Genomic DNA, 17,955 nt, shown 5'->3' with positions numbered 1-17,955 from the left:
GAAAAGATTGTGAACCCTGTTACAGTCTGTTGCTGACTTTGAAATGCTTATTTGAAATGAGCACCACTCAATGCTGAAGGGAGGGAGGAATTGGTGAAGCATCACATGCACTCCCTGCTCATTGCTACAGCACTCTAGTACATCCACCAAAGAACTGAACTGAGCAACTGAACACCCATGGATGAGCTAAATGCAGAAGGAAGCGAAACAACATCATCTGCCATTATCCTGGACCCTCTCAGGCACAGAAAGTGGCACCATGGTGGCCTGCTTCCCCCTGAGCCAGTAATGCTGGGAACAGCAGTGGTGACGTGCTGATGCAAGGGCTGCAGTACTTTGGGGGAAACATAAAACCAACATCCTCAGGTTTTTTTGGTGATGAGAGATCCCCTGAGATCTTCCCTAAAAGATTGTAATGCCTTACAGCCCCATCCAACTCTCATTAAACTAAATGGAAACAACCTCAATCACATCTGTGGAAATTGGATGTTTGCTGGATTGGCTCAAGTCCCAAGTGAGGTAATTACATTCTTCCAACAGCTTCCATTGGAAAATTTCTGTGTGTGTGTGTGTCCCCTTCCCAAATGATCTCAAAGTAGCACTCTACTGATCATTTAAACTAAACAACTGTCCTAAATGCTCTTTTTTTGACAACAGTCATGAAAATGTGTGCTTTGATAATAGGCCATGTGAAAAGTGGGTACAACTCTCAGCAAGCAGCCCACTAAAATCACTATATATATATATAAATCACCAGTATAATTACAGTGGTATTTATGAAGGTCTGAAAAGAAATTTGCTTCTACCACTATGTGTGTGTGACACGTCTCTGAAATTACATTACTTGTAGAGTTACAAACTTTTAATAAAATAAGTATTTTAACTAAAATAACTGCAGCAAAAGTAAAATTAATTTACGTTAAAATAAGAATCAGTGTAGCAGTTCATCAGGTAAATTACAGGCCACATTAGAAATGTTATTTACAATTTTGATCCTCCAAACCACTTGTGTGTGACAAATTTAATTTGATGCATCATTCAGGGGCTTAAAGGTTAGTACACATTTAAATATTTTACCAGACTAAACCTTTTGAGATTCTAAAACCTGCTGTGTAGCATTTCAATACCTGGACTCAGCCTGCATACCCATGCTACTCTTACTGGCTGGCTCCATCAAGTAAGAATGCAATCCTATTGTCTTTTAAGTTATTTACAGGAGAGGTGCAGGTCAGTCAAGAAAAAAGACTTGAAAACAAGAAAAAATTTGTTCACCAATTTGCAGTTGTGCTGCACTGCAGGCTTCAGATAGCTTTGCTATGCCTGTAGGGATTTGGTATCACAAATTATTTTATGAAATGGGGACACAATTTAGGAGTTTGGTTGGTTGTTTTTAAAGAGAATATATTTTCTGTTCTTTTTCTAACAGGAATTACCAGGATAAATATTTGGTTCAACAGAATAAAATGCTTGTCATTACAAAACCAGACACTTTTCTGAGAAGTAGTAGTGGTGTTGGACATATCTGTGCATTCTGAAGAATCAAAGGCCAGCTGTCAGTAGGTTCCTAACAAAAACTAGATGTTGAAAATCAAGGATGTTGCACAGTTTAAATACTTCATGCATTAACTGAATAGAAAAGAGATTGCTGTAATTAGTTTCTCTTTTCCATTTTGTCTCTTCCTATACATATTCCTCTTACATGCCTATACTTGTATCAAGAAGAGCATTGTGCAGGAGTATTTTTGTAGTATGCAGTCACTATTAAATAAAATAAATGCACGGCTGTTTCAGAATAGTCAGGTTGATGTTGACATTCCTTCATGCTATGTTATCACTATACCCTGAGTTCAGGGAGTATTTTTTGTCCATTGGTCCTCTCCACCCATCATACTATTTCCCATTGTCCTGGCCACCTCACTGTCCTAAGACTTAAAACTCATCAATAAATATTTCATGAGGTAAACAAATTTAGAAACTGGTATTCTGGAATAGCTTCCTATGAAGCGATTGCTATCATTGACTTGTCATCTAAAATGCTATGCTAGGCTGAAATTTATGAATAGTCAGCTTGCCTTATCTTTGTCTGTCCTCCTTCCCTTGCTCATGCTGCAAATAAATTTCAATCTATGGCATATAATGAACAGACAGACAGACAAACAAACAACTGACTCCAGGGTTGAGACCTGAAATGCCACATTCCAGCTTAAAGCACATGCTTGATGAGAACTGAGTCCTCATGTCTTAGGAAACATGATAAAAGGAGGAATATTCCTATACTGGGAGGAAACATGAGTTTGATACCTAAAGAACATATAAGACTGAATGCTGGGTTAGCAAGTATTTTGCTTGTGATGATTTTTTCATGTGAGTTCGGGCTAGGAGGAAAGTGTTAATAAATACATAAATGAAAGAACACAGAAGTAAAATAGAAAATCCATTGAAATCTGGTAAAGGAAAAAAGGATCATAAAATGTTAACTATGTGAAGAATGCATTTCCTCTCTACAAAGTGTCTCCAGAAAAAAAATCCAACCCAAACCAAACCAACCAACCAAACAAACAAAAAAAAAAACAAAACCAAAACCAACCCAAACCAAAACTAAAAAACCCAACCAAAAAAAGAAAAAAAAAAGGAAAAAAAAAAAAGAAAAAAGAGACCTCCTAAGGTTCCCTCCCTCCTTGGTGTACAGCTAAATGGGTTACAGTCCTGACAGAGACCTAGAAGAAAGAAAGCTTCTTGCGTGGAAATGACTTCCAAACCAAGTGGCAGCTCACCAGCTTTCACAAACTCCTCCTCCCTTCCTCTTCAAGGAGCTGACACCCCTACTCCCATGGGTCAAATAGATGGTTTGTGTGGCTGCTTCAGACTGTCAATAAAGGAGCTGCCAGCCAAGACTCAGGAGTATCACTCAGGCTGCAGTCTAAAATACCTTAGGCTCAGGTCTTACTGAGACTAAAGGAAACCAAGGGATGAAGCTGGAAAATTTGGATCTGCCTTTCCTACAGGAACAGGTAAAACAGAAATGTGGGATTCATGTTGTCATATTCTGCAACCTTTGTGTGAAACACTTGTTTAAGCACAAGGAGCCTTAAATACCCGGTGTTATTTGCTCATTTTGTCCAAAGACATCTCACAGCAAAATGCATATGCTGTCCTTCAGCCAGGCCTCTAGTCCAGTGAGCTCTCTTACTTTTCATCAGACTGTACATTGATAGAAGAGATTGAAACAATCGCTCTCCAAACGAGAGAAATCAGGTCTCCAAGCCCAGAGAAAGTGTTCTAAGGCTGTGAATCTCTTTGGTAAAAGGGCTTAGCCTAGAGGCCTTCCTAGATATCTAAGTATGTGGGATCAGTACCATTGCATATACCAGTTTTTCCTTCCAGATGAACCTGGGCCTCCTGTTTCTATGTCATTCTGAAGAGGATCAACCCATTTAACTCAGATCTGTAAATTCAACTTCTAGAGTCTGATTCTTAAAAACTAGGTGTAGAAAGCCTAATAATTACTGGAGCTCCTTTTTAAGATGTGGGTTGAAATGCCTTTCCCATCTGAAATTATAAACTTCATCTTTCATTTTGGTGGCTTTCACTGTAATAGGAAAAGAGTGCCAGCTACAGTACTGAAACATGCCCCCAGATGATATAGGGGCTGTGAGCAAATTAGGGAGCTCTCGCTGAAGTTGGTAATTAAGAGTAGATTCAGATTCTGAAATCTGCACAGGAGTAGGCAGATGGCTTGTTCAGCTGCCAGCTGGAACTCAGCCTTCATGAGGCAGTCATTCAAGTTCAGCACTACATCTTTCTATGAAGTCAGAGCAAAGTCTTCCCATACCAAGATTCTTCTGAATATTTGAGGCCACTTCCATAGCTCTTGCAAAGTGGCTGCATGTTCTGGAAGCAGTAATGATGTTCTCATCTAGAACCATTCAAGAGCTTGCCTGACACGAAAGCCAAGACTAAGAAAGATAAAATGAATGTATGAAAGGATGCTGTGTACCTACAGTATTCCTGAGAGCTCCTCTTGGTGGTCAGTGCCTTAGTTTTTCACCCACCTTGGCATTTGGCACTGATGACCAGGTATTTTAATTCATGTATCAGTATTCTTGTGTCTTTCAAAAAATGTTAAACACGTAAAAAAACATATTGATCAAAGGAGGGTTATTATATATTTATAATACCTCAGACAAGGCTTTAGTTTGGACAATTCTCAGCAGGAAACTCTCCCAGATCTAAGGAGAATAGTTAACAATAACAACAAAGAATGGCATTTTGTTCTTCAGCTGTGCCATCTTACAACAATTTCTCAGAATAAAAGTGGCTAGAGAATATTTTCTAGCTTGCCACAGTGCATAAGCACAAGTAACTGAGATAAGGATTGAATATAAACCTTAACAGCAATTCCTGTATTTTCACTGCACATTTAAACCATACTTTTTAAAAGAAAACCCACTAACCACAGTCATAGGTGCCTTTTATCTTTTATGCTGTATATTGCTGAGAATCAATCTTTAAATGTATTCTCAGTTTTAAATTCAGAACCAATGTTCCATGAACTCTTATTTTTAAAGCAAGATTAGAAACAATTATAACTGATAATGTGTAATTCTGTAGGCACTTTATATGTAGGTAAGTCTGAAAAAGGCAAACAAAGGTTGTGTTTCTTTGATAAACACAAACACAATTTTAGTGCACTTTCTCTCACACAAAGTAATGAAATTTTAAGATACATTCCCAGAACTGGAGGTAAGCCAGCAACCATGTTCAGTTTTCTGCTTGTAAATTGTATTCTCTACTCAACTTATAAGGTACTGGCACAACTTGACATATCTATAGGGCAATAAAACACCTAGCAGAGTAATTGTAACATATAAAATAATAATCACAGTGATTTGCTAGAGGAGACCCCTGGGGGCAGTCTGACACCCATTGTTAAAACGCCATCACCAAACCAAAGGCAGGTGCTCACCCCCATTTCTGCTACAGATGAATTTCATCCCCATGGCTTTAAAAGTTAATCTGAACTTGGGTTTTTTTTTTGTTTTCTTATATTTGCTGAAATGTTTTCAGCATCATGTGTTTTATAGGAGAACTTGCTTCTCCTTTGCTGTCTTTCAGAATATACAACCCAAACAAGCGGCTGTTTCTGAAAAGGGTGTTACAGACACAAGCAATCAATAATGTATAATTCTGTTTGACATTGAGGTTACTTTCCCAGTGTGCTACTGGCTTAGAGAGAGCATTTCTTTTCTGTTGGGACAATGCATTCTCAAGGTGATGCAGAGGAGGATATGGGTTTAGCCTGTGACAGGCTCTCCCTGTCCTGGGGATGGAGTGTGCTGCAGCTGCTGCTCTGGTTCAAGCTGTAGGAATCTGCTCTTCTGATTTCTGCTTTCCTCCTTGGCTTGTCCAAGGAGCCAAGACAAGGGCCAGTGTAGGAACAGGGAACTCCTTCAGACATCAGTGCATCAGATGCATGGGTTGAGTTTGCTTTGACTGGAGGAGATTATTTCCCTGCCCACAGCTGGGGCATTGCAACTGCATGATCTTTAAGGTCCCTTCCAACCAAAACCATCCAATGATTTTATGTAACCTCCTGGCAAGCATGTGTGCTTGCCAGTGCTTGATCCAGCTACAGTCTGCAGCAGCAGCACTTCTAGGTCATGCTCGAGCAGCTTGTACTTCTAACAGCCTGAGGTTCCTCGCTCAGTTCTGTAGGAGGATCAAACTGGCAGCTGTCATGAACCCTGAAGTTTAAGGAGAGGACATGTTAAGGGAAGCCCATCAGAAGGCATATGAAAATAACTCATGGATTGTAAACTGTAATAATGTGAAAAAATAAATAAATTCTACATGACAGAATCAATCATTAAAATACTGATGGAGTAAAACGCAGTGGGATCTCAGACCACATGCTATTCCTTCCAGACAAGGATTTTCATCTGCTTCATGAGTTTTTACTTCTTTTTTTCCATCCCTCAGAATCTATTTATACATTTGGGACTTAAAAGCTGTATTTTCAGGATTCCTCATTTAAAGCAAACAAAATCTGCTGGACCCCTAGAAATAATCACAGCTTTTTCATACCATGAGTTTATAAAATAACAAGAGTTGAACTGTTTTTCTCATGATATTTGTGTCTTCTGGATGTGTGTGGGCAGTATTTTCAAGTTTTCTCTATCAGCAGGAGATCTAGAAATTTTATTTAACATTAAAAAAAAAGAAATTAGGCTCTCATCTACATTCTGGGACTGGGGCATTCAGGGAAAAAACAAAGTAATCTGATATTTGCATTTAAATTTCGATATTTAGAAATAATGGAGCTTTTTTCCCCCATCTAATATTGTACTGTAATAGCTCTGTCTTGTACTTCTGTGCTTCAAAATAAATCCTTACTTCTGATTTTCCCTGTTTCTTCTGCAGTGTAAAGCTGTATGTATTAGCTTGGCACAAGTAGCTGCAAATGATTTTATGAGAGGAAGGGAGACAAGAAGACGAAATCATGCTGTCCCACTTCTTCCAGCACTGCTCTTCAGTCTTCCCTGAACATCAAGAAACTTCTTTGTCTTCTCTGAATCTCTCCATACAAACATTCTTTGTCAAGATACCCACATGGAGCTTGCCAATGTCTGACTGGTCCTAAGATGAGAACTCTGCTGATTGTTTTGCTGATTGTTTCTGGCTAAACTAAGATATTAACACTGGTATGTTCTGTTAAAATATAAATCAGAGCTATTGCAAACTTTATTCTGATTTTATGGTATGTATACAATATTAATCCAGTTTCTAAATCTGAAAGCATTCTATTATCAGCATGAATTTAGAAAATAATGTGTCATCTCCTCCCTGTACCAGTGACACCTGTGCTCCAGGAACCATTAGGAGAAGCCTAATGAATTTATTTTCTGCAAATGATTAAGCTGTCAGCTTATAAGAATTAAGTTTCAGAAAGACCCCATGGATAAAATCCTCAGTTTTCTAGTAACAGACTTAATCTGGTAAAAACTCCTAGATAATCTTGATGCCACGTACGAATTAAAAATTAGGAAATTAACTTTACTGTCATTTTGTAGAGGGCAATAAGCACTGTTAATACATCTTAGCTGGTCAATCAAGAAAGGTAGAAGGGCAAAATAGCAGAGACCAGCAGGGAGAAAGAAATGATGGGATACGTCTAAGACGACTGCTGAATGATGAAATTTTGACTTAAATGGGTAAATATATAAAACCAGAATGAATTTATTTATTAATTTATTTGCTGAATTATACAAATACAACTTGGTAGTCAGCTAAGACATTATTTAGAATTAAACTAGACCTGAGTCTTACAGTTATTTTTACATTTTTTGTTACAGTTCTCTCTACAGCTTCCAGTCCCATTTTGTTTTGACAGTTATTCACTAGTCCAAGGAGAGGGAAATAAAATTTTTTCTGGAAACAGAATGTGAGAGAAGTCTGCACAGAATATCAGGTTTTAGCCTGAATTATCACAGAGATTTGAGCTTCTGGTTTTGGGGGATTAGCAGTCAGTTGTACAAGATGAATCAAATTCAGGGCTTTTGAGCACCAGCTTCTGAGCCCAAATGGAGTGGCAAGCCAGCCAAACATTTCAGAGTAGGGTTTGTATAGAAATGTAACTTTTTATATAATTACAATGTAAGGCAGCAAATATGCAATATCTTTCTATTATAGAGGTAATGACACTATCCTGGATTCAATGCAATCAGCTATTATAGCTGCTCCAGATTTTACCACGAGCATTAACAGCACATCATTATTCAATCAGATGCATGCTGTAATTTTATTGGATTTTTGCTGTCTTGTTTACTGGCAAAATGAGGTCTCCTGTTCATACAGGAATGTGCCATTAGAAAACATATAAACATCACTTTGATTCTAAAATTATTAAGTAAACTAATGGTAATTTATGTCAATTTTTATTTGTGTGTGGTTAGTATCAGTATCTTGATCTTTAAAGTCTCCACCCAAAAGCTGTTGCTGCCATTACCACAGTCTTGTTTTCAGAAGAGTAAGTGCTGTTTTATCTGCTCTGTTTCTCCCCTTTTTTCAGTTGCTGGATTTACTATATATAAAATGCAAAATGTAAAAGCAGAGATGGTGCCTTTTTTCACCTTCTGCTAAACAGATTAAAAATTCTGCAGATTAAAGATAAATAGGGATTGAAAGTATAAGAACCAATTAAGTAAGAGTGACATTTATACACAGTTCAGTTCTGGAAAAACAACTGTACTGTGATTATGCAAATCAGCCACTCACAACCAAAATGCAGGGATTTACATAACGAAGAAAAAAATTCCCCACAGTTATGGCTCAGTAACTTACTGGGTTCTTGCACTTTAATTGTATGACTCACTGAAATAAAATTATCCTACTTGCTTTATCCAGAGTGAAATGTATGTTAGGACACTGCCATTCTGAATGATGCGTGTGCTTTTGGAAGCCTACGTTCTCCTGTCACAAAATGTGGTGCATGCTCTATTTTAAAGAGATACAAATCAAGAAAAAACCTCCAGATTTTCTGCTTGTATGAACAAAAATTTTAACCTGGTTTACGAACTGCATTACTGTTCTTGAAATAAATGTATACTCATACAAATAGGTCCTTTCTTTTTCTTGCAACTTTTATTTCCTCATTCTATTAAATTAATATTTTTTAATAAGACTTGAACATACATCACAGAAGAAAACAGCAGTATAATTTAAACTGCAATAATTTAAATTGATTTTTATCTTGCAATTTTGCAAAGTGAACTTTTAATGGGAATCCTGATATCTTCACTTAGTTGGTATGTTTAGACTATTTAACTTCTAATATCTGTGTGTTCTACAAAACTTAGTACTTAAAAAAATGAATCCTCTATTTTAAGCTACATGGAAGGAACGGTATTTATTCAGCTGGATGTAGTTTGATGTACCTTTATTTTTGTTATCATGTATTCCATGATTAGAATGTTGTAATTTTTATTTTTTTAAATATAAGCATGATTTGATACTATATAATTTCTAAGATAAAACAGAAAGAGAAGACTACATAAAGTAGGCCCTACTATGGCTTGGCTTTTTTAGCACTCAAACCAAGTTGATTGCAGGTGAGCTTTTTCACAACACTTTACCCTATTATATATATATCCATTACATCATGACAGCTTATTTTCCATCTGCAGACATCATAGGCAGATGCAACTATGTGGGGATGAACACGAGATCTTTGGAAGTGAGAATGATAAAGCACAAGAACAATGAAAGAGCCTTGCCCCTCATCTGAAAAAATTAGAGAACTTGCTGACTATGACATTCCACTGCCAAGTGGAGGACTCAAATCAGGTCCTCAGTTTGAATCTACCAGAGGAAAAACCTGGTCCATGGTCTTGGGAGTGTTCTTAGACTTCCAAGCACCTCTGCTGTCCCAATGGGGCCCATGCACCATATTTATTCTCTCTCACACAGCAAGAAATTCCCAAAAAGGAATTTGGTTAGTACAAACAATTTAAATAGTACAAACAATTTGGTTTCTACTAATTTACATTCTGCTCTGTTTTAAGAGAGATTCTAAACAAAAAACTGCAGCCAGCTGTAAGAGGTAAGTCCTGAAAACCTTTCTAGCACAATTACATTTTTTTGTAATAGGCTGAAAACACCATGCTGACAAACTCCCCACTGGCATAAACTGAACAACTCGTGAGAAAATGCAATAATCTTCCAACAGGGAAATGAGGTCTCCTCTGCCCTCCCATCCCCAGTATTCTTTTAGACAGCTTAATTAAACGTACTTGTTTTGTGTTTATGTTAGTTTATAAATGAAAAATACATACAGATGTGTAAACCAAAAATACACACAGATGTGTGTAACGTGGTCCCTTCCTGTAGGATTTATTATTGAGAAAAACGGGCAAAAGGAAGTTATTTGGAATATAAAATCCTCAAACATGTCAATGGCACTAATTCATATCAGTATTTCAAAAACATCGCCACACAAGTCCCATGCCCCTCTGCAGTACAATGAACATTCACCTTTCTTCTTGAAATGGCAAAAGCCCCCCAGTGTAGTAGAAAGCAACACTAAATAGCCCCAGCATTTGATAGAGGTCCTGGGAAGATCCAATCACATCTTCAGCCTCTCTAGTTAGAGCAGACAATGGCATGGGATTTGTGACTACCTTAGGTTCATTTCTCCAGGACAACAGTACTACATGATGTTGGAAAAGACCAGATTTCTAAGATGGTGGCAACATATTCTGGTGTCACTATCAGCATAAGGTATCTTATTTTATAAATAACAGAAGAAATAAGAAGAATAATTTCTTCTGTATTTCAGAAGAAATAAGATTTGTCTGATGACGTAATACACTTTTCTAAGTAAGCACTTTCATTATGTAACAGCAGGGTTTTTTTTTTTCTGTCATTAAACATAATAGAAGTTTTAGTCAGTTCAACTTGAAAAGACTCTCCAGACTGGACTTTCCACCAGTTTTTGTTGTGGTTTTAAAAGAGTATGCAGCCAGGGCATTCCAAGTTTCTCTCTATCCACAAACCTTTTCATACACCTACCAATTACAGAGTTCCTCACACTGGAAGCCATTCATGCCTTTGTGAAGTTAAAATCAAAGTTTAAAAGTAAGAGGCTCTTTCCATTAAAGTCTCACCTACGTTATTTACATAGCATGGAGAGAAAAACAATTACAATACAAATGTTTCAAATTCTGACTGTTTTCCCCTCAATGTCTTGTCTTTTCATTTTTCCTTTTTTTTTTCTTTTTATGCCGGAAAAGCATAGCTATCTTCATACATTACAGATGTATTATCTGTTTTCTTGTTAAAACTCAATTTACACATTTCTTTCAACATTTTCTAACCTCCAAAGATCCAATTTTCCTTCTTTTCTCAATATGTGTGAGTTCTGGCCAAATATTACTTTAAGGCAATATGGCCATGTACATTTGTCACAAACATGAAACCTTCAATGTTACTGAGAGGAAACATTTTACTTATTGGTCCCACAGCCACAGCGAAGTTCTCTAGTTTCAGTTTTAATGATTCAGCAGTAATTCATCAGTAAAACCCACCAAACTAATCTGACATACCAAGAATAGACATAAATTAAAATTGAGTTGGACTCTATTTTTTTCTACTTCAGTTAACTTTGAGGAACTTACAAAACCAGTTGAATCTTGTGATTTTTCCAGCTTTGACTAGAAAACATTTAGTATGCTGTCTAAATAAATGTCAAAGAAGAAAATGTCAAACTAAATCTAGTCTGCCAACAGAAGCTTTTTCATCAATCAAGTTTTACTTACGTGGAATTTTGTTCAGTTCATTCATGAACTTCTCTTTTAGCTTAGAAAATGCATCTTCTTTTCCTCCTCCTCCTCCTCCTGGACTGGCTGGCTCGGTGACATTACTTGGAGGGGCTGGTGCTACTGTGGTAGCTGGTGGTGCTGCCAGGGCCTCGTGATGACTTTCACTCACCATTTTAACTCCTGGGTAAGCTGTTTGAATAATAATAAAAAAAAAAAACACAACAAAAAATCAAAAAGGTAATATAATTGAAATGTATCTCTTATCAAGAAATAAATAAATAGGCAGAATATCACTTGGTTCTCATGCTTACTGGGTAAATATTACTTCATTTGCATATAGTTTCAGGTTCTTCATAAAATATTTATTAGACAAGAGAGAAAAGTATTTTGAAAGGTTAATTTCAGCCAGAATAATTTTATGACTTAAAGCACTTTTCCAATGGTTTGCATTTTGGAAGTGCTAAATTTGAAACCTCAAAATTCCTATAAAAATCTCATACAAATTTACATTTTCTCTTCAGTTTGAAAAGTATAAGCAAATTGGGTAATAAATGCTCCCCATGTGAAAATTTCAAGGTATTTACATAATTATTTTTCTGTGAGAATTAGAGGTGTGGATCATGGACAGAGTTTTGACATATAAAAAAATATGGTGATAAGGACATAATAAAAACACTTTGTGATTTTCTGTCAAACTAATAACCTATGGTTTCCTATCTAAAACTGTGTATTAAATAGAAATTTATTTGCATGCATTTTTATCTTCACTAAGTGAAGACAATTTACAATTTTCCTTCCAGTTATTTTGTGTGACACTTGCTACCGACAACATTCTCTTAAATTATTCAGATGCCTTACTGTATTCATGAAAACATAACATCTGTAGGGAGTCTAAATGCAGCCATTTTGAAATATCCATGAGGCTGTCACAAGCATAATCCCACATCAGCATATTTTTAATTTCGTGTTGTTAAATGGGCATTTTGGATAACCTTTATTTGAGTGGATATTACTGTGTTGGGTGTGTGTGGCCAGGCATCTGTGAGAAGCTGCCAGAAGCCTCTCCCACGTCCCACAGAGCCAATTCCAGCCAGCCCCTGGATGGACTCACTGCTGACCAAGTTGAGCCATCAGCAATAGTGGCAGCACCTCTGGGATAACAGATTTAAGAAGGGAAAATACTGCTGGGAACCTGGGAAAGAGGAGTGAGAACATGTGAGAGGAGCAGCTGTGCTGGCACTGTGGGCAGGGCAGAAGGAGGGGCAGGAGGTACCCCAGGCACTGAAGCAGAGATTTCCCTGCAGCCTGTGGTGCAGCCCATGGTGAGGCAGGATGTGACCCTGCAGCCCATGGAGGTCCATGGAGGAACAGAGATCCACCTGCAGCCTGTGGAGGACCCCACACTGGAGCAGGTGGAGGCCTGAAGGGGGCTGTGACCCTGTGGGAAACCTGTGCTGGAGCAGGGTCCTGGCAGGAGCTGTGGCCCCAGGGAGAGAGGATCCCATACTGAGCAGATTTCCTGGCAGGACTGGTGACCCACTCTGGAGCAGTGTGCTCCTGAAGGACTGCACCCTGAGGGAGGGACCGTGCTGGAGCAGTTTGTGAAGAGCTATATCCTATGAGAAGGACTCAAATTAGAGAAGTTTGTGGAGGGAGGGATCCCACACTGGACCAGAGAAAGTGGGTGAGTATTCCTCCCCCTAAGGAGGAGGGAGGGCAGAGACAATGTGTGACAGACTGACTGCAACCACCATTCCCCATTCCCCTGCACTGCTGAGGAAATCCAGAGTGAAGTTAAGCCCTGCAAGAAGCGGGGGAAGCTGTTTCACATTTGGTTTCATTTCTCAATATCCTACTTTGCTTTTATTGCTAATAAATTAAGCCAATTTCCCTAATTCAGGTCTGGTTTGACTGTGACATCAATGGGTGACTGATGTCTCTCTGTTCTTATCTTGATCCAGGAGCCTTTGGTTGTATTTTCCCTCCACTGTCCAGCTGAGGAGAGGAGGGATAGAGCAGCTTTGGTGGGAACCTGGCACCCAGTCAGGGTCAGCCTACCACAGTCACATAGCAAAGAATTTTGGGCTGGTGGCATAAAGATGAGAAGATATGACAGAAATTCCTGCAACACAGGAAGGCTAGCTGAAATGTTTATTCAGGTTTTAAAAACACATTGTTCAGATTTTCTGCTGCATCATAACTATCACTGATCTGAATAATTTCAGACAACAGAGGGAGAAAGGGTTTGAAAAGTAACAAACATTCATTATTGCTCTGAGTGTGCAATGGCTCTCAGCCTCAAAAGACATTTGGCCTTTGAGCTTTTACTGAGAAATTTAAACATCAGCATAGGAACAAAACACCACACATCAAAACTGAAGGGACATAAGAGCACCTGACTGCATGCAATATGATCAATCATGACCTTTCTTGTCTCACATGGCTATTTTCATGGATGTTGCTAAGAGTGCTCAAATCACTAAATCAAGAGGAGAAATGGTTTTCTGTCCTTCAGCTTCAGTTCTACGAGTCTGCAGTCATGAAGACCTGAAGGCACAGGCCTGACTGCAGGCAGAATGAACTTGTTGAAATCATCCTCACCATTCCTATCATTAGACAGGGGTTTGCACACAGGTCTAGTCTGGAATACAAAAGCCATTCCCCAATACTGCTGTATGATGAAAAACATTTTAACAAAATAAGGGGTTAGTATTGCTCAATTAGGTGAATATTTTGTAGCTAATTTATTGATGCAGCAGTGAATGAAGTAGTATTCTCTGCCTTCCCATCACTTCTGTCCTTGCTCTCAGGTCCCTAGCCTAACATAAAATCGTGTTGATGTTGACACAGAATATGTATACAATACATCTCTATAAATATTTCATAAGCACGTGGTCTTAACTATGTCCCTGCAACAACACGGGAGCAGTTCACTATCAAAAGCAGACCAATGTCAATGAAAGGATTCCAGTTAATATTCATAAATTTGGCTCAAGCCCAGATATCTGTATTTCCCCAACTGCCTCACAAAACAACCAAAAAATATCAAGTAGTACATAATTTCGGTAACAAATAAAATGCCAGCTATTCCAGACTGAGACTTTTTCCATATGCTCTGATGAATGCCAAATACTATGAAGCAAAACATTCAGAGTCATAAGCTGAAAACACCAGTGCTGTTTTATGTTATAGCATTTTGTCAATGAATGTCAGTTAAATCAGAAGGAAAGTTGTAGATCATAATTAAATCAAAATTAAATTGCTTAATTAGAATATATTGCTTAATTATTTCAGGCCTGGCAGTTGACTATTTTATTTAGCAATGGAAGACACAATTTGCAGTGACGACTTTCAGCTAATTAAAAATTAAGGCAAATGTAATTTATTTGCTTCTAGTTTTTGAACTATATTTTGAAAATATATTGGAAGAACAAATTTGAGGCATTACACTTTGATTTACTCAAAATGAGGAAAGCTCAACAAAACAGACTATTCCTGTGATGTCCAGGAAAATCCTCAGTAGATTCCTAGTGCAGTTAGAGGTCACTAGGTCTAATGAGGCATGCACAAATGTTTTGAGACTTGCCACAGAACCTTTGACCTTTACATGCCAATGACTCTGTCCTGATATTTCAAAAAGGTGTGAAGGGGCTGAAAAGGAATCTTGACTTAGAAAAAGCTTTCTGCAAAAAGCATGTGCCCACTGGCTTATAACACCTGACAGCTTTGATAAGCTCTCATACAGCTTTCCACAATAATGGTATAAACACTGTGGTAGTATTAGAGACTGCGAATACAGAATAATTAGATTTAACTGGCCTTTTTTAAAAAAGGGGGTTACTTGAATGCTGCAGTGCATCACTGAAGGTAAAGATCTACAAATCACTAGCAGATTATCTGCCATTTATGGAATGGTAGTGGCAAGCAAAAAATTCTCGTAAGTTAAAAAATGAAATGTCATTCCACTCAACTATGATTTTCAGTTCAACGTTCACTGCAATGTTTATAGTGCTATGTATGTTTCATGTGCAACATCCAGTCATAAGAGTACATTTTTAATTGTAGAGAAAATTATAATTTAACTTCCATGCTTCTATAAAATGTAGCACAGACTATATTTTCTGACCATGTCAATTCTTTGGCATACCACTGCCCATTCACTGCCCAGTAGTGCCACATAGCCATGGTACGACATGTAAAATGACACAATGGACAAACACATGGCATACTTCAAAGTAATGCTTGTCTATTCAGAAGGAGGTATGGGTTGACTGAAAATCCATCTGAACCCTTGAGAAGACCAGGCACTTCGAGCTTTACTGCTCCCTATGCAAGAATAACTGTGACAAGCATGAATTATCAGCTCAAATTTCTACATAATTTCAACATAATTTCCTCTGAAAATGAAGCATTTGAGAAATACACATATACATGCTGGAGAGTTGTAAGAAGCAAGGGATTTTGTTATAGAGGTACAAAGTATTGGCTGACTGCCCTAGTATGTGCTGGTATGGATCCTGATGGAGAGAGTGCCATTGGAAAACACCTCTTAAGAAAACTGTAAAGCAGCAATGTCTCTTAGGAGAAGAGTAAAGAGGCATAAAACTTCAGACATGGATGAACTGAACAGAGCATTAAATAGATTCTGGAAATCACACTGAAAGAATGTGCTTACAGGGTAACAGTCTGCAAACATTCTGGCATATGCAAAGTAAGATGTGGACAACTTGGGAAGACTAATCTCATGGGAAATTTTAAACTTTTTTAAAAAATAAACTGAATAGTCAGAAAATTAATGAGAACTCTGTGGGATGTCGACACTGATTCACAAAGAAGGGGGATTTTCTGGAATGAGCAAAACTCAAGAACAATGTATCACCTTCTGGAAAATCATGAGGAGAATTATGATGGCCTTACAAAAAAAAAAAGAAAATAATAAAATGGCAAAGGGCAGGAAAGTTAATTGGTGTGTTTCTATGTGGTTAAATTACAGTAGGTGTACCACAGCAGCTGCTAAATACATAATCTTATAGGTGTGAAATCAGCGACATTCCTTCTACTTGGTGGATTTCAGACAATTTCTATTTGCTCATTTCTCCTCTTATCTGCTGAATCCAAGCTGCATGCAGTGAGACAGTAAACAGGTCAGGCATCCCATATTGACCAAACAATTTCCTCTCAATGAGAAATTTTCTGGAAAGTGTCCTTTTACTTTACTGCCTCTCTTTTTTTTTTTTTGCCATACTAAAAATTAAAATTAGTGAAAATATTTAAAGCATAAAACTATAGTGTTGCTACGAGTAGATCAAGTTTTCAGAAGTAATTGTCATCATTCTTTCATTGTTTAATAGTGCAACTGTAGTAGAGATATTGACTGTACTCAAGATGTAAACTGGGATCTATACTGTTAAATGGTATTTCCTGGAAAGCTTATCTTTTCAGCATACAAAATATGTTCAGCTCAGCAGTCACATCCAATGTAATGGATGCAATGTAGTAACAAAACTTCTCCAAGAAAGAAGAAAAATCTCACAGTTGTGTCCCTCGATCATTTTTGTTTACAGCACCTGAGCACTGAAAGAGAAAGCAAGTATTAGCTTTTCGTGCCAGTACACCCTGGGTAAGAATGCAGTACTGCCAGAGAAACGTTTGCACCACATTGACAATACACCTCATTCCACTAGAGTGTTTTTGAGGAAATTAATTAATCAGAAGATGGGATCATTAGCAGAATGTTTAAAGGTACCTACAATAAAGGATCTCTTCTTAGATTTAGGCATTTTGAGATGTTAATAATACATTTTTTGCTCATTCATCTTCCTACTAACGAAATAGGTTATCTTTGTAACTTCAGTAAAGGACAGTTATTTTAAAAGACAAGCTCAGAAAAGAGACTTTCTTGGCCTTTTATGAAGATAAGACTGTAAGTACATTTTCAGAAGAATGGAAGGTCATGCATGGCAAAGATGTATCAAAACAGCCTTTTCATGACTACCACAAAGGTTTACAATGCAATCCAGATTTAGTACTGCTTTAGAGAAGGTACATGAAAGGCAAACAGTTCATGAGGGAAAAAAAAGTTCTGATGAAGAACCTTGGTGTCAGAATTCAGGTGTCCTCTCTGTGCTTCTACCAAGGCACAAGACATGTCCCAGCAACATCCCCACCTGCCCCAAAGAGATCCCTGCACCTCTTTCAGTGGAAAAGAGACACTTCTGCTGCCATTTATGAAACATGGACTGACACCTCCCAGACGCCATCCGTATATCAGCTCTTCAACAATGCTTTCCAATGCCTGCTACCAACACCACAGCAACATCAGCTGGCTGAATGAACTGAATAACAAGCACCAAAATCTTTCCCCAAAGCCTATGACTACGTTATTGCTCAGTTTTACAAATGCCCATGCCAGCAGGTCCTGCCAAAGGAGCAGGCTGGAGGAGCACAGTGTTGTAGACAAACAGAACTGTGAGATGGTGAGCCAGGGGTGGTGAGGATGCCAACACATGGAGGGGGAGACATCTGAGCCAAAGTTTAAGCAAGTGTGGGGGAATAACAGCAGTCACATACCAAGTTAGGCAGAAGTACTGCAACCTCAAAGCAGCAAAGAGAAGGAGAGCTTGGCAGAAATATTTTTTGA

The 17,955-nt window shown here is 38.0% G+C and overlaps 1 protein-coding gene across 1 annotated transcript in view; it reads right to left on the bottom strand.

Moving 5' to 3' along the window:
- Window positions 1–17,955, bottom strand: part of SYT1 (synaptotagmin 1) — a 253,467-nt gene that overhangs the window by 111,949 nt on the left and 123,563 nt on the right. Inside the window, exon 3 of the mRNA XM_009086709.4 lies at window positions 11,313–11,504. Within this exon, the coding sequence (XP_009084957.1) occupies window positions 11,313–11,487 (175 nt within the window). The 5' untranslated portion in view covers window positions 11,488–11,504. The remainder of the gene's footprint in view (window positions 1–11,312; window positions 11,505–17,955) is intronic.

This window comes from Serinus canaria, chromosome 1A (assembly GCF_022539315.1).
Source record: "Serinus canaria isolate serCan28SL12 chromosome 1A, serCan2020, whole genome shotgun sequence".
Classification (NCBI taxonomy): Eukaryota; Metazoa; Chordata; class Aves; order Passeriformes; family Fringillidae; genus Serinus; species Serinus canaria.
This window is presented reverse-complemented; position numbering and strand designations above follow the sequence as displayed.